At 33.5% G+C, this 21,438-nt stretch overlaps 1 protein-coding gene across 3 annotated transcripts in view; it reads left to right on the forward strand.

Moving 5' to 3' along the window:
* Positions 1–21,438, forward strand: part of GRIK2 (glutamate ionotropic receptor kainate type subunit 2) — a 398,712-nt gene that overhangs the window by 355,407 nt on the left and 21,867 nt on the right. For all 3 annotated transcript variants that reach the window (XM_054061971.1, XM_054061969.1, XM_054061970.1), the window contains 2 exons: positions 2,392–2,617; positions 20,416–20,666. In XM_054061971.1, coding sequence (XP_053917946.1) covers positions 2,392–2,617; positions 20,416–20,666 — 477 coding nt within the window. The remainder of the gene's footprint in view (positions 1–2,391; positions 2,618–20,415; positions 20,667–21,438) is intronic.

Consider the following 21,438-nt stretch of genomic DNA (forward strand, 5'->3'; position numbering starts at 1 on the left):
TACATAAAACAAATCTCATAACCCATACAATATACTTTTTAAACACTATTTAGAATTTAGTGGTAACAAGTAGATTGACTGGTTTTTTTGCATCATTTCAATTCTGACTTTTAGATTTAGGGGTGGAAAAAAGCCATTCAAAGACACTGTAGTGTTCTGCTTGTATGAGAAAACTAAGATCACGGTGAACTTTCTATCACCCTTGTTAACCTCACAATGATGGGCCATATGCACTGGTGTTCTAGGCTTTATCTTATCTCCTAAAGTCTCACTAGCTATGTGTAGACTTTTAATTATTTTTTTTGTTTTAATTATTCCAGTAAGAAAGCTACCCTACTCAGGAGCTTTTTCTGATTTTGTTGGTGACATTTGTTCCTTTCTTTTTTCAATAGTATGACATTTGTTCCTTTCCTTTTTCAATAGTAGCTATGGCTTCATCACAGCTGCTTGAACAAGTCACCGTAATATGAACACTCCATTCTTTAGAGGATATTGTATTTTTTCTTGTGCTTTAATGCTTCAGTAGAGCTAAACTTATTTTCATCCTAGAATTTACTTTTTTTTTTTTAACAGAAATATAGATGTGCATGTGTTCATTCTTTCTTTATTTTATATTCTAGTTCATTTGGCTTTTTCCTTTTTTTTTCCTGCAGCATGTGTCAGCAATGTGTATCTAGCAGTTTACTAAAATTCTTTCTTCTTCTAATATTTTATATCTCTCAGATTATTTATTGTAGCTAAAATATACGTTTTGTGTAATGGGGTAAAAATTTTATGTCAAAAGAATTAAATACAGGATATTGGTAAAATTTTACAAATATTGAAAAACATACATTTTCCATCCTTTCTGTATTACATAGTAATTTAGATTCAGAACTGATGTGCTCTTCCTTAAAGTACCTTATGCTACAGAGCAATATGAAATGCTTGAAAGAATTATTTGATTTTCAAAACAAACCCTATGAGGAGAGACCTTATCTGTTTGGTCCTCTACATTTTATGTGTTCATATTATATTCTGAAGAAAAATAATTTTCCCTTTCATTGTTATTAAAATCTTCTGCAATCAGCTGCAGACTATGTACAGTAAACTATCAAGGTGTTCATGCAGAGTCCTAAAAATTTTCAGTTATGTACACATTTACAGTAGAGGTAGTTCAAATGTTTGGTCCCCAGGCAGAGTGAAATAACTCTTGAATTGTATCTCAGCAGAGGGGAAAAGTAATCTTTTTTCTAAATAAATGTTCTCTTTATTCCACATAGACTGCTAATTCTCCTCTGAGGCAAAATGTACGGCTGCCAATCAGGTGAACTTCAGAAATGTTTGTAGTGTCAATCTTTGTTTAGTATCTGCACCAGAGCTGACAGCAGAGTTATGTTGAAGTCTGACATTAAAAGATGAAAGTCTCCTTAAAAATTCCGATTATGCTAGTTCTCATGCTGTATTTCTACATTTTATTTACTGGGAAAGATTTAACATGACTGAATATTTTTTGATACATTTTGAATTTGAAAATTATTAAAAAGATAGGTAAAAATGTAATATAAAATATTTAGTAACTACTAATACCTTCAATTTATCCAGTGGTTATGATCTCTTAAGCACTATGTTTTACAATGATGAGGGAAGGTAACTTTTTTTTAAAAAGAAACCGAGGTGAAGGAATGGAAGCAATTCCTCTATAGTCGCACAGCATCACTTTGTGTCAAAGTACTATACATCTCCTTTGTCTCAAACTACCATCTGTCTCTTCCTACCACAACAGTTCTTCACATTCGGCGAATATTAAAACAAAGAATACATAGATATTTTTAGGACTTTTAGTAGTCAGTTTCTGAATGACAAGTTAGTATTAGTGTGACCAGAGTATGATACTATCTCTTACCTAAAATTTCTCTCCAATTATTTTTTACAGATAAAATATTTGCTGCCCTCTCCCTCACAACTGTTTTCTCCATGTCCTGCCATCTTTAAATGCTTTGAGTACTTCAGGTTGCGACATTGTGTATTAGGTTTTCAAAATTGGTCAGGTGTAGCTGAGTGATTAAGTCTGACAATTTAAAACATGCCAGAATACACAGGTTCTCCCGTGGCGCTCACCAACATTGTTGATGAACTTAGCTACAGTGAAATACTTAATAAAAAGCATATTAACAACAAAAAGCAGATAAATAACAGATAATGCACTTTTTCTTGACAATCTGTCTAGCTGGGTTTTTTTTTTATAGAAACAAGATGAGAGGTACAGATAAGAGGAAAAGTACAGGACCCCCTGGTAAAACCTGATGTACTAAAATACAATGAGCGAGCAATGTGCAGACTGAGAATCTGTTTTCACTGTTACAAGCATATTATTCTGCATTTATGTTGCATCAAATATTTGTCTTTCAGAAATCCAAAATCTCCACTTACGACAAGATGTGGGCCTTCATGAGTAGCAGGAGGCAGTCAGTGCTTGTCAAAAGTAATGAAGAAGGTATCCAGCGTGTGCTTACCTCCGATTATGCATTTTTAATGGAGTCAACAACCATTGAGTTTGTCACACAGCGGAACTGTAACCTAACACAGATTGGAGGCCTGATAGACTCAAAAGGTTATGGTGTTGGAACTCCCATGGGTAGGTGATAATGTCAACCATTTGTTCTCTGTTCATTAATCTTAGTTGCTGTAATAGCATAGAAAAGCTCTGATACACTATTGCTTTCTTTTCACTGCTAACATTTTTTCTTATTCTCTTTTTCTCTGGGGAAACTACATATTTAATTAACATTTATGGATTTTATTTTTTTTTTTTCAAAACAGAAAAATATAGTTACTTTGTAAAATTTGGATGTTTTCATATGATATGATTCTCTTACATTGTGCTTTCCATATGTTCAACAGCAATAACAAGTACTTTTCACAGCACCTTATTTCATAAAAAAATGTTTTTAAAATGTTGATCTCTTTAGAGAATGAGATGCTGGTGTTACAAGCCTTGCCTTAGCAAACAGGGGTAATGCTTCCATACTGAGATGTTCATCACTAAAATCCTTAAAAGAGGAGGGATGACTCCATAACATGCCATGTATAATCCACAGACAACAGAAAAATTGAATTAACCTTGTGGAATATGTTTTTGCAGAGCAATTCCAGTTCAGTAAATATTTTCCAGGTCAGATGTTCTTGACTGGGAACAAAACTTTAGCTGGAAGATGAAAAGCTAGCTACAGACGATAGTTTGGCTGCTAGAATTCACATGATGGGAGTCAGCAAGCACTGAGGTGCTGAGTTCCTACTAGTTGTAATGATTTTTGATAGACATGAGCTGAGGATCTGGCTTTAGATTTCAGAACAGATGTGAGTAAGAAATGGTGTGACACAAAGACTGTACTGCACAATGATATTACTTAATCTTGTAAGATCATTCTGCTGACTTCTTTGTAAGATCAATATTTACTTTAACTTTGTTTTTAAGAAGAATTTATCACTTTGTGATTGATGTGAATATGTTTTATGTTTTTCTCTAATAGATCTTTCATTTGGAACTGATTTCCCTATATCTTGTAGATATTTACTGCAACTTCAATGACATCTTCATAATTTTCATTATTTTAGTAATTCATGATGAAATAGACACTTGCTATAGAAACTATGACTGTTCATTTTGTCTTTGAACAACTCGTTGTTAGGAATCTAGTTTTAATCCATATAGAATTTTTCTACCCTGTTCTATTTTGACATCATGTATTGCTGAATATGGTCTGTAGACATACAAGTGACAGAAAAGACTGGGCTTTCTGCTGCTCTTTCTGACATTCAGTATCTTCTGCTATATACATACTTTCTATTATTTTCAGGGTGAAAACCATCTTCCTTAGGTTTAGTATGGTGAAAATTTTATCTTAGAAACAGTTTAAAGTCCTTGAATAAGCTGCACATAAACTTGTGAAGCGTCTGAAACCTGCCCCCAAAATCTAAGTGCTCATGAAAGTGCCAAAGTGATAGGAATCAGAGAGACCAGGCTATTTCATTAACGATATTGGTTAAGCATAAATCAGAGAAGCTGCGTAACCAAAGAAACACCAAAGAAAACAGATGAAAAGCAATGATAAAGCCAGAAAACAGACTTCTATAGTTAAATATTAGAGGAAGAAGTATTGGATATCAAGAGGCAAGGAAGCAAGTAAGCAAACAGTATTTTGGTCTTTGGCCCCTGTCTTATTTGGGGAGAACAGGCAATATGCATGCACTATTTTGTCATTAACTTCAACTCATATCAAAGATGTTACTCAGCTTTTATTCATCTTCAAGATGCCAAGTAATAACAAATTACCTGTGTCAAGGGAAATAATAATGTTGTACAAATGGATCAGTAAGCTGACAACTGTCTCAAATTAAGATGAAACAAATAGAGAACATACCTGCAAGAATCAGATCACCAAAGAAAGTAAAACAAGATTACAAACAATGTTAAACTTAGCCAAAGATGTTGAAGTAAGTTCTGTAAAAAAGATGAGGCCTCCCTAAAAGGGAATATCACGGAACTTAAAATAAGAAATAAAGTTTTCACAAATGAAATGAAGGTACAATAAAACAGCATCTGGAGCATTCCTAGAATTTCTGAGAATAACAGACTAATGCCATATTTTCAGTGTCTGTAAAAACTCATCTGGAGAACTAATATTTATAAAAGTTTTGTATCCTGCGTATTAACTGCACAGTCTAAGATGAGAGAAATTGGGTAGTCTCTGCTAAACGAAAGCATAGTTCACACATACCTTTAAAAGAAAAACTTATGAAGAAGTATATCCATATTGACTATTAGAACAATTTTTTAAATATATTGCTTTACTGAAGCTCAAAAATCTTACAGAACAGTGGATAATACAAAATAAACTCATGCATTGCGGATAATCTAATTTCTACAGGGGAAAATAATTCCAGAGTCTTTTGAAGAACTTAGACACAGTTAAATCTATAAAAGTAGATTTCCTCATTATTTAATGATTACAGAAGAAGTTAATACGCAATCATAACTTTTTAGAGTTAATAATCCTAAAAGAGTAACTTGTCAAGTGTTTGAGAAACTATAGTGCAATGGTTTAATAAAAAAAGCATTTGTTATTACTTATGTCTGTTTGGGAAGCAACATATCTCTCAGTAAAACAGTACAGAACTATTTGTATTGGAGGCACGGTATCTGAAAGGTATACATCTAGTCTCCCAAATTTTACAAAAATATCCATTTATCTCCAGGAATATTGGCTTGAAGTTGCAGAAATATTTGCACATAAAATCAAATTTTTAGAATACTATTGTTACAGGCCTTATGTTGAATACAGTAGAATGGATATGGTTACTTATGGAGAACATCATCAAAGGAGTTAGGTGCAAAATATCTTGTTCATTTTGAAGGCTAACAGAATAATAGTGAGAACATAATTTCTCGTGTCTAAGTAAGTACAAGCAGAAGAGCAAAAAGCCTTCCTGACAAAAAATATGCTATTAGAGTAGTTTATCATAGCATAATCACTTGGAAAATACAATCATCCAAATATAGTTTTAGCTTAAAGTAGTAAAGTAGAAGCTTCCTTTTCACAATGTAGAAGTTTAAAATTCAGAGAAACCAAGATGAGGAGAAAAAAACTGCAGATTATGCAATGTATAAGTATCAACTCCTTCTATACACACTGAAGAAGCAAAATCTGAGTTTATGTGATTATTTTAATCTCTCTAAAAGTATTAATGGAGTAAACAAAGCTTATATTGCTAAAATGTAACCTCGATGAAGGAAAACAGAAAGGCTCAAGTTTTGGCACAAAGTAGGATCAATGCAAAATTTTAATGTCAACAAAATGCACAGGTGTTTGGAACAGATGCAAGGCAGGATTCTATATGATATCTTGCTGTTATCTTTATTTAATATAACATATTTGACATTTAAAGACCTGAAAAATAAACTAGAGTTAGTGAATTTGATGTTATACATACAAGTAGTGATTATCTTGATACATGTTTATAAATTAAGGTAACAGTCTCGTATATACATAATTTTCAGTCAGACATCTTTGGTGCTAGGCTAGAAAAAAGCATTTACAATAAAAAGAAAAGGGAAGAACAGACATGGGATGACATGTTTGACTGCAACTGTTAATCTGGAGCAGATAAGCGAGAACTTATTGGTAATTGGAGTTAAGTTATTTTTTGTTTTATTTTCCATCTTCTCAACCTTGTCTATATATTTGTAGCTAAGAGTGTAACAGTCGCTTTGCTAGAGCACATCTATTCTTTTTATTCCAATTTGAAGCTTCAGATGCCAGGGATCTGTATTCACTTTATCCTGTCATGTCTTATTAAGGAGCACTGTTTTGCCAGTCCTGTGTTCTTTATCAATGAATATGGTAGACAGAAAATCTTTTGTTAACATGCATAAAGTTTGCAACATGTCATATAAGTTATTTCTAATAATAAATATACAAATATGTATCATGTTTAGTTATCAGAGATACATACATATTTCTGTTTCTGATTGGAATTTGGCTTCGTGTGCACACACCTCATCACCCAAGATCAATATTCAAGGGAGAAAAGCAGAAAGAGAAAGAGAGAAAAAGAGAGAAAAGACAGAAAACAAATGAACAAAGGGGATGGGGTGGAAGGAGAGAGAACAGACCCTTTGAGTATGCAGAATAACTTCTGCCTTTAGTAACAAATCCTCTAAGGTGTTATTCAACTCCTCCAGTAGTTTTAAGTGTTTCATTTCTTCATCATGCATGATAAAGGCGTTTAAATTTGGGTTTGTTCTGGAATAAATCCTAGATGAGATAAATTTACCATTGCAAAGGATTTCTTCCACATGTTTATGGTTGCCTTATCAAGCATAAATTGTTACTTTTTTCAAGAAAACCTAGTCTATCCAGTAACATGCGGTTAATGCCGTACTGAAATACAGTTAATATGACTACCTATGGCCAATATACGGTAAAAACCAGTAATATTATAGAAATAGCTATTTTTCATGATTTCCATAAATATTAACTGTTAGAATAGTTAGTGTGAAGTGAGCCATGTGAAAGGTTAGAAATTTAGCTTCTGTGCACTCAATTGAAGACTTTAATAGTCTGAAAAGCTCCTTTTCACCTTTTTTTTTTACTTTTAACTCTCCAGTTGGAAGAAACATATTTGGACTAATGTCTTGGAAGGCAGCAAATCTTCATCTCTTTGGAGTGCTTTTGGGTTCTTATTTCTTTTCCAAATTCCTCTTTCTCTTCAGCATGTAGGAGAGCATACTACCTTACATCTGACTTGGGCAGATTTTCTACTGAATTGCCAATTGCTCCTATGTTGAATGTGGAATACATAAATAGCTGACAACTCTATATGTCAAACAAATTCCATATGAGCAGATCTACTGAGAATGCACTTTTCAGGTGATCTATACTAAAGTGGCAACTCAGTAATATCCTGTATGTGCTAGACAAGCTCTGTATGTTTAGAGATACATGCAAAATAACAACTTTGATATTCAAAAGATGGTAGGTGTAAGTAATCCTGAAATTTTGCATACATTTCTTCTAACTCTTAAGGAATACAAAATGGAAAGTGATGTTAAGGAGATATGGTGCATATAGGAAGTCAGAGCTAATCATTCACCTGCTGTTCCTTTGTGATTGTTGAGCTGTGGAAAGTTACACAATTTGATTAGGAGGGGCGTTTAACTGTATAGCAGTGATGTTCCTATAATATCTGTTAATGGCAAGGCAAAAAACAGTTTGAGAAATAGATGAATTACAAATTTTTTATCCTTTGTGTGCAGTTATTACAAGAAAATAAATTGTGCTATTAATATAAATATTAACTCAGTTGCAAAACATAGTGAGCTAAATCTGTTACGACTGCCTTTATTTTCACTATTTTTTTGACTTACTTTTCCTTTGCTGTGATTGAAACATGACTTTTCCTACTACAGTATGTTACGTTTGTGTCCCTGATCTTTCCATACTAAAGGACTGTCAAAATGCCCTGGAAAAATGATGCTGGAAAGTGATTGAGGCTCAGATCTCTAATATTTAAGTGTTAATTTAAAAATTGTTAAGAAAGGTGCACTCGTGCTACTACATGGAGACTCTTCATTGTGCATGGGGATAAAATGCAACTCTCAGAATATGAATGAAAGTAAACCAATGTATTTTGAGGTCAACATACCAAGTGGATAAAGCTACTAATGTTTAATTGCCAAGCTAAGTCTTATGGAACTACCCATTGCACAAAGCTGCAATAACTACAAACAGTAAAAAAGATCCAGGTATCAAAATTTGTTCATGTGCATAGATAAAACCTATCTGCAAAATGTATATTTATATTTTCACAATAGTAAGCTGGTAGCTAGTCTGATACAAACAAGTTATATCTCCCATGTCAAAAAGAAAAATATATTAATAAATTAAAAGCCTCCCATCAGAGATGCATTGGTTCCAAGCCCCAGATACAAGTACACTCACTTAAGTTCGAAAGATGAAGTAAAATATCAAGGCTCTCATGTTCTATTCATTTAGAGGTGCCACTTTAGCAGTTTCTTTTCTTTAAATTCTAATGAAATACGAAATAAAATGTCTTTGTTTACAAACATATCTATCTTTTAGAGAAAAAAAAAAATCACAGTACATTGATCTTAAAGAATCTCAGAATTCAACCCACTCATTTATGATTTCCAAAATGCCTATTTGGCTACTGAATGTAGTGTGTAGATCACTGTGCACAGAAATTCATTCATATACTGTTGTGTAACATAGTTAATCTTAACATTCTTTCACTTAGTCATTCACATGTTTTATTTTAGACAAATCAGAGCCAGAGTTGAGTTGGCTTTCTTTTTTTTTTTGGAATTTCAGTCAGCTGTGTAGCATGTACTTAAAATGTTTGGAGTAAGCACATTTTGAAGACAGTAGCATTCATATAATTTCATCAGACATAGACTGTAGAAAGAGTATTTCACAGTCCAGTCACTTAAATTAAAGATTTCACTGCAGAAAAAAAAAGGGTTTTCAGGCAATAATTTATGATCTGCTATTTCATATCTTCTCTAGAAATATGACTTAATGAATTATTTATATTTAAGCTATTAATAAATATGGTAGAATAGTATTCTACCTAGGCCAGTGATAGACTGTTGGATTCAAATAGAATTTAAACAAATAGTTTAATCAGCAAATGTAGAACACTTAATTATCATGTTGTATCCAATAACACTGTATGGGTTCAGCTGATTTATTTCGCCTGTTCTGTCTCCAGGGAGTGACCTACAAAAAATATTCACAGTAAAAGTTTTTATTTTATAGTACTAAAATCTTTTAATGATCCTGACAATGTTCCCAATGCAGGTATTTCACAAAAGACTTCATTTCTTGCCATTTTTGTTTAAAGGCATGTTTATAAATATGGAAAACTAAATGAAGGCACAGTATATAAGAATATACATTACTTAAGAACAAAAGCTTTTAATAGATGCTTATAATTTCAAAGATTAAAACTTCATATAGCAAAAATATGAACAAATAAATGACTCTTATTTCCTAAATATGAAACAGAAAGTGAAAAAGTATATTATGAATATGATCTCAAAATACTTTAACTCTCTTCTTAAAATTAGTTCAGACTCCTCTATTGCCACATTTATCATTCCAGACAGAGATTTGTAGCCTGGTTTTGTAATCATCTAAAAATTTGTTTACTTTTGGAACTTGCCTGTAAGATAAAAAGTAGATAAAATTGTAGTAAACACTTTGTAAATGTAAGAACAATGCTTCATCATCCTATAGATGTGTAAGGTATTGTCTCTTACATTTTGTCTGGCTTTTAAAAGACCAAAGCCCTGAATTCTATAGTTGCATATCTGAATTAAATTTTTGTTAAGCAGTTTCTACACTTACAACATGAACTACATCCAAATTTAGATTTTAAACAAATGGCTTGAACATTTTCTAGTAAAGATATCTATTATGTTGTTACATATTCAGAACATAGTGGTGCTAGAAATTTTTGCTGCTCAGTGTGCTACCTATAAATATGGAAAAATTAATTCCAGTTTAACAGGTATTAAAGTATGAGTAAAAAGCCTTTCATTTTCCAGAAATTACCTGAAAATAAATTAATCTTAAAATATAAGGTACAATTGTCCAGTAGGGGACAGTCTTTTCTCTAACCTCTAGTTGAATGAAAATCTATTGTTATCCTGCAGCGTAGATTCTTCTGAAAGGAGCAGGGTTATAATACAGATGTGTATCATAATGATAATGAGTTCTGAGCCCCACAATTTAAGAAGGATGTTAAGGTACTTGAATGCATGCAGAGGAAGGCAACAAAGTTGGTGAAAGGCTGGAAGGAATGTCCTGTGGGGTGTGGCTGAGGACACAGGGTTTAGCTACTTTGGAGGAAAGGAGGCTGAGAGGTGACCTCATTACTGCTTCCTGAGAAGGGGAAGTAGTAAGGGAGGTAGTGGCTTCTTTTTCCTGATGTACAGTGATTGGACGCTTGGGAATGGCTCAAAGCTGCAACATGGGAAGTTCAGGCTGGACATTAGGAATCATTTCATATTTATTTAGTGCTTGATGCTTCCATTCTATGTGATGCTCTTTACAGTTCCTGCACAGGTGCACAAAGACATACAGATTTTCTGTTCCTCTATTTTTAATTTACATCTGTTAGAACCAACAGGGCTAATTTTTTTTACCCGATTGTGGGAACCAGAACAGTTATTTAAACAAACAAATAAAAACCAACAACAATAATAAACCTGAAAACATACACCACCACTCCACCTTCCCAAAACCTGAGGGGTGACATTTCTATCTACAACATACCTAAATAAGAAAGTAAGACTGAAGCTTCATTGTCATTTTAAAGTGGCAGAGGGCTGGTGCATTTTGTGAAAACTGACAACTATATGAGCTGATTTAGTGACCTAAACTGGCAGAATACTGTTCATCTTTTTCATAGAATTAATTTATTTAATGTTTAATTACGTAAATGTTAATGAGACTGGATGAAACCTAGTTATAGTATGAAGGGAACAGTAATAGAAAACAAACTGCAATATGGAAGAGGAAATGAGATTTCTGCATAAGCAGTTGTTAGACTGAGTCAGAAGACAACGTTGAGAGCTTTCCTTGTTTACTGATAGTTGTGAAAAGCTGTAATGTGTTTATCAGTGGCAGAAATAAAACAGCTGTAACTTAACAGAAGTAAGTAGTTGTGGACTGGGGAGGAGTTGTCAAAGTGAGTTTACCATTTGTTAAAAAACATTTTTTCCCACTTCTCCCATTCTTTCTTTCTCAAACTTTGCAGAACTTTGAGCAGTACAGTTTTCATCCTCCTCCACACCCATGATTCTTCAATTTTTTCTTCTTTTTATCTTTTCTCCTGGAAGTCCAGGCTAAGAATCAAAGAACAACAGGGTAGTAAGAGAGATACAAGGAATTAAAAAGCTACCTTATATTAAATCCCTTCTTTAAAAAAGAAAAACAAAAAATCCATAAGATCCTTTAAAAAATAACTGCTTGGAGTTTATCAATATTCCACGCTCTGAAGCTAGGCACTCATTGTAGCTAGGGCTGCTTTCTCTCTTAACATCTTTCCCTTTGCATGTCTCCACCAAAGTGAAAAGGAGACATATTGAAGAGGCATATTTTTAAATCTTTTCTTAAATCACAGGAAAGACTAGAAAACTATGACATTGAGCACAGTGACTGGTGCTGAGCATGACTGACACATTCCTTTCAATTAATTTGTAACTTTGACAGTCAGTGTTCAATGCAGAACATAATTCTAGAATTTTTTTCCAGGAGAAACAAGACAGGATTTTTAAAAATATGTTTCCCTCACTTATCTTAAACATTGCACAACTTGCTTAATTTTATGTTGCCTTATATGGAGCAATGAAAGAAAAAGAACATCCTAGGCTCCACAGATATGGGTAGTGAAATCTTGCTTTGCTTCTGCTCTTATGAGTAACTCAATTGTGTCTGACACTGATTGGTAAACAGAACATTTATACTTTTCACACACCTATGTTTAAATATATTTATGTAAAAGCAGCAAAGCCACAAGGATGAATTATGCAGGAACCTTTCAAAAAGCACAGTTCCAAAAGTTAAATAAATGACAGGTTTATGATGTATTAATTTAGTCTCCAAAATTTTCAGCAGTACACTTGACTGAAACAAAATTTGACATATGTGAAGATACTACAAAGATCAGAAGTTTAAAATTTGCATTGATTAAAATACATTCCTGGATTTCATCTGTACAGTACTAAACCAAACAGTCAACACTGGCTTTCAATTCAGTCATTGCTGAGATTTCAGACTCTTGCAGTTATGTTCTGTTTATATTGTGTGGGATACTGAGGATACCTATGCTATCCTTGTCTATTACCTGCTGTAAAGTAGTAGTCCTGGAGAAAAATTTCCGTCTTACAGACCAACACTGTGTCTACTTAGGAAATGTGCATATGCGTTTATCTATATATTTTCTACATTTTTAGATAATTTCAAATAATAAATGTAATGAAAACTCTGCAATCTAAAAGTATAAACATCGTCTCCTGCCTATTCAAAATTGAAAGCACTAAAAAAAAAAAAACCTTTCTAATCAATCACTTGGTTTTATTAAGACACCTTAGTTCTCTTGAAGCTACTTATTATCTTCAGACCATACAAATGACATAATATGAGCATATTTTTTATCACTCATTGGATATGAGACATATAAATGGATCTGTCTCTATAGGAATAAATAGAAAACCGTGTACCAACATGAGGCCTTTTCCTTTTGCTTGTCTGCACTCAATCTGTAATCCTTCATATAATTTGAACTTTAATATTCATCACTTTTACATGCATAAAAGTGCTGAGCTTCAGTTCTTCTGTGACTAAACCAAATTAATACATTTGTCTTCATTAGTTGAACATAATTCACAAAAATATATGCAAATTACTTATTTTTATGCAGGTCAAACCATGTATTGAAACTAATTTGAGAATTTCAACTGCTTGAGCACTTTATTGTTGCTGAAATGTAAGAATGTGTGGCTAACATATTTGATCAAAGAACTAGTTTCTACAGTTACCTCAGAAGTATGAACATATTGAAGCAGTGAGAGGCATGCTAAGAGACTGAGCTTTATATCAATAAAGAATTGCCAAAACACTTAACGTCTGGTAGCTGTTGTGAGCAAATTCTGTGTTAGAGAAGCGGTTTCTAGTAGGAATTTACTGAACAGATGTAACTGAAGCAAAGACATTATTAAAACTTTGATGTTAGAGTGTTTAGGACCATGCATATGTATTGCATTGTCAAAGATCCATCTGCAAAGGTTAGAGTCCTCTATCCTGATATGTTGCCCTTAATTAGAAACAAGTTAGTGCGTTGCATCCCAGTACATGGTGTTTGCATGGGTTTAGGCATTTTTGATCTGAAAAAGATGCAGCATCAGCTATTGAATTTGCCTCTTGTACTTCCTGGCTAAGTGTTTCCTTTTCACTGCCTGTTAAGTGGGATCTCATTTCCCAGCAATCCAGGGTCACTAACTAAGTATCGCCATACACTCAGTGCCCTGCAGCTTAACTACAATGCTTTAAGGTTCTTCTGAGGGACATGCAATAACTAACAGCAAACTGACCACAGCCTTTATGAAGGTTACAAGAGAGGCTGATGAAGCTGGGACTGTTCAGCCTGAAGAAGAGGAGGCAGCTCAGGGGGAAAATCAGTCAATATATAGACTTACTTGATGAGGGAAAATAATGAAGGTAGAGTTAGACTTTTGTCAGACTGTCACCCAGCAACTAAACAAAGGCATGGGGCACAAACTGAAATAAAATTAATTCCATTTAAATGTGACAGGAAAAAAACCCACACACAAAAACTTTTTTACAGTAAGGGTGATCAAACACTACAAGTTGCCTGGAGATATTGTGGAGTCTCCATCCTTAGAGATACTAAGAACTGGACAATGAGGCCTGAGTAATATGCTGTAGCTTGAGCAGGTGGAATAGGCTAAACCATCTCCTGAGGACAATTCCAAATTCCTGCCTTTCGTAGTATTGAAATACAACAGTTTTGTGGTGGAAGTACTTCAGACTTTTTAACTACAGAATCTCAAATTTTAAAACTACAGAATTGAGACCCTTCTCTTGGAACAATGACTTTAATTTGTATCCAAAAGGGGCAAATAGAAGCTATTGGCTCTCTTTCAGTTTACGCCTTCCCAGTTTCATCTTCTGCACCCAAATGACTCCCTTTTAGTGGAAAAGAAATCTAAAATTTTGAAAGCTCTTAATAAATCTCAATTCTTGCTCTGTAATCCAGCCCCACTGTTGAGGACAGAACTCCAGAAACCAGCTAGTGTGAATGAAAATACCAGCATCATGGTATTAAATCCATCGTGGTGCCTTATAGACAAACAGCACAGTGAGTGAAACACTGAAAGGCAATGATTTTAAGTGGTCTTTGAATAGTTGAGGCTTGTTATTCTCATTCTACCTATGATGCATACAGTTAGCCTGTGCTTCCTTTTCCCAAAGATCAACCAAGAACTGACCGCCTTGACTCTGTAATCATCTTAACCTTGTAAATGAAATTAAGTAACAGAAATCTGCATGGAAAACCTCAAGGAGTCAACTTCTCTTATTTATCAGAGGCATTATATATATGGAGAATATCATTTAATTGAACAGTAGCAGCTGAAATTTCTTATCATCACCTACAAATGCATTGTGAGACTTCATATGAATTCTGACAGCTCCAAAGGTCTAAATATAATTTGTTTTTATAACTTAAACAAAGATTGCCAAGATTTAAGATGGCATTGTAGTTAAATGCACCCGAGGCTAATTCATAACTCAGTTATGATGAAACAGTTAATGATAAAAACACTGATATTAATTTTTTTCTGAATTTCCCTTATATCTTAGCAAGAGATTGAGTGTTCAAACAAGAACAACGGGTTTTCAGATCTGGACACTTTTGTTATGGCCTTATGCTTTTCTTTCAATGTAGTCTTGTCTGCCTACTTGAAATACTCAAGTATGTAGAGCTGCATGTAGCATTTTGTTAGAGTTCTTTAATTCAACCGTTTATTACTGGGTATTGTTAAACATTTCCCACAAAGGAGGTTGCACTTTCAAACCATTCATATGTGATTGAAACAGGTTTGCAAGAAGAATTGGAAAAAAACAAGCACTGTATAAATATGAAATAGCTGTAATAAAAATATCACTGGTTTTCTCAGTAGAGGTTTCAACAAAGCTATCTTCCTGTTCTGCAGCTGCACAGTTCAAGAAGGGTAGAGAGATGTAAGTGTATTATGATTATGATCTTTTCAGACTGTCTTTGATATTGTAATGCATGAAGAGTCAATGAAAAAAGTTACCTTTATTTGTTTGAATTTAGTATTTAATCTCTCTAAAAGCTGTGCTTTAGAGTTGTTTACAATGATAGTTTGAGGAAGGACTGAGAAAACTAAACTGTTAACAAAAAAAGAAAAAACGAAAACAAAAGAAACAATACAACAAAAATGCATGTCTTATAAAATAATGTAACAATGATTTGAGTATTTAAACTAGTAATTATAAAAGATGTTCCAAAAATAACAGAGAAAAAAGATTTATATTAACTACTAAACCTGTTATCATCATATCTTATCTAAGTTATTAATTATAGTTAAACTTTATACATGCATTTTTTGGTGATTTGCTCACTGTGAAGGATAGGTATGTTTTAAGTTTATTACAAATTATATATATATTTTTTCAAGGCTATTCCCTTCTCAGTTCTAAAACCATAAGTACTTACAAATGCAAGAATTCATGAATGGCTATTGCAGTCCTAAATCTCCCATGTATTCATCTAATTTTTATATTTATAGCTGCAAAATGATGAGAAATTTAATATGAAATAAATCTCAGCTACATGGTCCCTCTTCATTACTCTTCAGCTTTACAAACATTATGATCTTTTTCATAATGATTCTATAAAGAAATGACCAGAAATTAACATGAACTGGGAATAGTTATGACTGGGAGGAAGTGAAAACAATTAGAGTACACACCACTTGTGGAAGGGCTTTGATTACATTTGGAAGAAAATACTGATTTAAAAAGTTTTCAGTCTCTTAATAACAATTTGTTTTTTCCAAGCCATACATCCAATTCAAACGTGAGTATATATGTATATATGCAAGTATTGAAGATATTTGGTTTGGACTTTATTTTGAATGTCTGCAGTTTTAATTAGATATGGGATAGCTTAGACCAATGTAAACATCTGCTGAGGATCTTCCATTGTAGTAACTTCAACTTAATGAATATTTAATGTTTACAATATGTTTAATATTACAATATGATAACCCTAATGCAGCATAAAGTGTTGCAGTTAACAATCAGAATCATGAAACTCTGATATTCTTTCATCATAAATATTAACCCATCCTCATAAATATTTTACTTCAAGGTTATGCATTTAATCAGAAAGGCAAGAATGAGAAATCTGCCACACAGCTAAATCAAAGTTGCAAATATTTCTTATATTAGACCTTCCACTTTATTATTTATTCCTAATATTTTCTACAACATGTGCAGTATCTAAACAACTTTGAAAAAGGCTTCTTCATGTCCAGAATTCTAAAGTCCATGACCCAGAAGTCCATAAGGAAGTAGGACAACTTCTAGAAGAGCAAGAAGTATGCTTTTTTATAATAGTTAAATCTCATATTCTAATGTATTAATCATAGGAACATAGAATTTTTTGGTTGGAAAAGACCATTGAGATCATCAGGTCCAACTGTGCCTGTCCACTACTAAGCTATATCCCTGAGCACCACATCTACCTGTCTTTTATATACCTCCGGGGATGGTGACTCAACCACCTCCCTAGGCAGCCTGTTCCAGTACCTGATAACCTTTTCGGTGAAGAAGGTTTTCCTAATGTCCAACCTGTACCTCCTGTGGTACAACTTGAGTCCATTTCCTCTTGTTCTATAGTTATAGTTATAGTTCTTGGGGACTTTTGAATCCATAGATAGGAAGAACATACCAAGCTATGTTAACCCTTCTCTCTATTAGTTCTCTCAGATCCCAGTTAGTGAGGGTTAACAGAGTTAGGGAGGAGAGCTGGCTGTGACTTTTAGAAGAAAATAATTTCTGTGGCACTAAACTGCTCCTCCTGTACTTGGTGCCCCTGAGCTATTCTTTACCTACAGGATGTTAAAACTGTGGCTGTCAGTATTACTGAATGCTGATTGTGCTACAGATTCATGGAAGCTGTTTCAGACTCTGTGAGGCACAAGGCTGTAGGTAGTAGTTTTTCCATAGTTGCTTGTAGTCTGAACACCTAATGCACAATTATGTGTAGAAATCCCTTCCATCTTGTTTCTGTCATGCCTATGACTCCAGTATGCATGACGCTTAAGGGAAACTGAACTCCACATGCTGTATCTCCAGCTTTCCTCTAGCAAGGAATTTCCATTCCAAGGGACTGGACTAAACTTTGTCTTTAGTTTAAACAAAAGGAAAGCTTCATTGTAGTAACTGATGGATAGAGATAACAGAACAGTGTAACAAACAATACTTTGAAATAAAATTTAACTAAGCATGCAGTCAGTTTAGTATCAGAACATCTGTGCTGTGATTCTTTATGAGGCTAAATTATGGGATAAGAACAGAGAAATGACTGTATGCCAAGACTTAAATGATTCCATCCATTCCTGGTAGTATAAATGGTGTTATCCAGCATTCTTATGGAAAATTCAGATATGTTTTCATTCTATTTTTTTCTTTTGAAGATTAAATTCTGTTAAATTAAATATTTCTGATTTTTAAAAATGTAAAACCCAGGTTTTACATTACAGCTTTTTTACAACACCTCATGGAAGGACTTGATTCATCTTTCAGTCATGTGGTAGGAGTGACTAGGAAAATTAGCTTGTATCAGAAAAAAATCTAGGAGTAAATAAAATCTTAGGAAATAATATCATTATTACACCTCTTTTTTTCTCTTAACATCTACTTGAATCAACATAAACAGCATTAAAAATAACTTTTTTGTCGTCATCAGGTTGTTGGGTGTACTCATTTGTTGTGATATATGAATCAATGAATTTAGAACAGTTAATAATTCAGAAATAGAATAGAAGTACAGCATTAAATGCTAGCTTTATCATCGATACAAGATTTTACATGTTTAATTTAGCAGCAGCAGTATACAATGCTGGTCATCTCACATGGATCTTTACTAGTGGGATCACCATTTTTAAGACAAGATAATAAGGTGTTACAAATACAAATATTGTAGTAGAAACACCAATGGCCCTGTAATCTGTCCACTCCACAGCTATTTTTGGAAAATTTTGCAAATCGCCAACAGTAAGTTATACAAATATTGAGTAATTAATAACTGCATGCTCCTGATGCAATATTCATAAACTTAAGTAACAATAGATAGGGTTGGCCCATGCTTTCTGTTTCTGTCTATGAATTCTTCTTAATTCATTTTTAAGTGCTTCAAATGGACTAGAACTGCATGTGACCAAATCTAGTCCCTAGAATATATAAATAATACATGAAGAATAGTTAGTACTGCCTATATTTAGACCAGCAGAAAGTGTGGAAATAAAATGCAAATGAGTTTAATTAGAAAGAAGCCTGTCAAATCAGAAGATGGCTTAAATTGAGTCCAAAATTATTTCTCAGAATCTAATGTTATTTAAGTCTTTGTTGTTAAATATTTATAGGCAGTGTAACACTGATAATATCCCCAAAGGTTATGGTATGCACTTACACTTCCTTAGACTCTTGTGGACCAATCACTTTTCTTCTTCCATCTGACTGAAGAAATGTGTCAAGTACAGGGTTTTGCAGAATATCAGCATAATCAGGGTGATTTGAAACATGTGACTTAGGCCTTTGCATGCAGAAGACAGTAGAAAACTCTTCATTTTCCCTTCTTTCAGCCTCTCATGTAGAACCCTGTAAACACAGTTTAGCTTACAGTACAGAGCATCATTCTTTTCTAAGCACAGGAGATAAAAGCACAACTTCTTGCAACTTCAAAACTCGGAGGCCAGATTTCTCTACCTTTTATTCTGGAAACAAGAAAAAGCCCAGAGTGTTCTGTAATTAACGGTCCTTTCTATGTTTTACTTCCCTCCTGGCACAGCAATCCTTTAATATTAGCTTTATCCACATTGTAAGCTCTAGATAAGAAGAAGCCAAAGTAAAAAAAAAAAGAACAAATAGAAAGACATTACAAAAAATATGTTTTCCAAGAGTGTAAAGAGTATAAAATATCCTACCCCTTCATTCCTACACATCCTTCACAGCTTATGACAGTACATGAAACATTCAAATAGGCAACATGTATCTAAAGGATGCTGAGATTTTTTTTTTTAAAAAAGGTATTGAGTTAATGAAAATGCATTTTGTTACTGAGCCAAAGGAAACACCATAAAAATTATAGCTAGTAAGCAGCATTATTATGACTGGAAGGAAAAGAGGAGGGATTCTTTGTAGAGTTGCACTTACATTGCATGGCTTTTCATCTACTTTTTTTTATTTTTAAACTGGGGTTTCTTAACCACTTTAATGAAGGGGTTTTTGTTTCTTTTTTTAAAGGAGAAGAAAAATGATGGCTTTTTTCTGTTCTTAAACAGTACACAAATCTCAATATAGAAAGCCCGTCTAAACCATGTGATTTACTCTCTGACATTCAGAAAGGAAAATCTTTCTCCACTGGCATTATTCATTACTTAATGTAGCTTTTAAAATGCTTATTGAAAAGTCCTTACATATGTATAAAGAAAAAGACATCAGATGATATACAAAGGCATGCTAGTACCCTTTGAACTGCCCTTTGAAATACTGAAATGTTCCAAAACTGCAAAATTGTCATGTCATTTTGAAATATGGAATTTTGAGAATGAAATACACGAAAATATGATCTTGTTATCCAAACACACTTAACCGTATATTTCTGAATGCACTGCTACTTGGTACTGTTAATAAGCGAGTGCTTGGAAGGTACTTTAAGGGCCTGAAAATCTAACATATAGAGAATTTTGTGGCTTGGTCCTCAAACCAGGTTGGGCATGAAGACATTTGAGACCATAGGACTGTTGGATCAACTTGCTTGGCTTACAGGCAATACCAGCTGGATCAAGTTTTGTGCATATATATTTGTATCTGTGGACGCATGTGGGTTCATGTTTCTGTTTATGTTACCAGTGTGACAGTGGTGAAATTTAAATGTCTTTTCAAGAAATGCTACAATTGTGCAGCCTATAGTTTTCCCTGTGATGTTATATTACATTTTGTTCATATCAAGAATAACTAACTTTCTTTAAAAGATATTCCATGCAATATATGATCCCTGTGGTCTCTTTAGGTTCTCCATATAGAGACAAGATCACTATAGCAATTCTTCAGCTGCAAGAGGAGGGCAAGCTCCACATGATGAAAGAGAAATGGTGGAGAGGGAATGGCTGCCCAGAGGAGGAAAGTAAAGAAGCCAGTGCATTAGGAGTTCAAAACATTGGAGGAATCTTCATTGTGCTGGCAGCAGGATTGGTGCTTTCTGTCTTTGTAGCAGTGGGGGAGTTTTTGTACAAATCAAAAAAAAATGCCCAGTTGGAAAAGGTAAATACTGTCTTTTCATACTTTATTTTATATTTATAGTGTATTTAAATAATACTTTAAGCATTTGGTAGTAAAATGGAGGTGATGCATACTGATTGCTTATTGCATAGTACAGTATTTGTGTAACAAAGGATCACAGCAAAGAACCCAAAGTTTTACATTTACAGCTTTTAATTTGTCTTCAATGTGTTTAATTGTAGCCAGATTTCAGGACAAGTGACTATTTCTCCTCTTATTCGAGCCTGAAAAAAGACAGCTTTTTACTTCTGGAAGTTCACTGCAGTTAATTTTATGGATGAAGAAGAAATCCGAAACTGTAATGGGAAACAAATTAATCTTCCACAGATAATTTTGATTTTTCAAAAGACAAACTGGCTGTAGCTCAAAGTCTCTATAAAAAAATGTCTCTTTAGAAATGTCTTTTTGGAAGTTTATACTTGCAAAGTTGTCCTGGCAGCATCTGGAAATGATTACATCAGCATGACTATTTTTTTTTTTTTGGTGGGTTTACCGCTAATATGACATCCTATCATTTCAAACTGATTCAATTTTGAAAATTCTACTGTTAATTTATTTTATACTTGCAATTTATACAACCACAATGCTGTAATTTTGCCAATGCCAGTAATAGCTTGTGAAATTCTTAGATGGAAATATCATTTTTGTATAATAAATAGGTAAATCTCTCCTTATACATATGTATCCATGTTTGAAAATAAATTCAAACTGTATCTTTTATTTCTGTGACATATTCTGAATTTTAAAAACTGAG

The sequence above is a fragment of the Cuculus canorus genome, chromosome 3, assembly GCF_017976375.1.
Source record: "Cuculus canorus isolate bCucCan1 chromosome 3, bCucCan1.pri, whole genome shotgun sequence".
NCBI classification, from domain to species: Eukaryota; Metazoa; Chordata; class Aves; order Cuculiformes; family Cuculidae; genus Cuculus; species Cuculus canorus.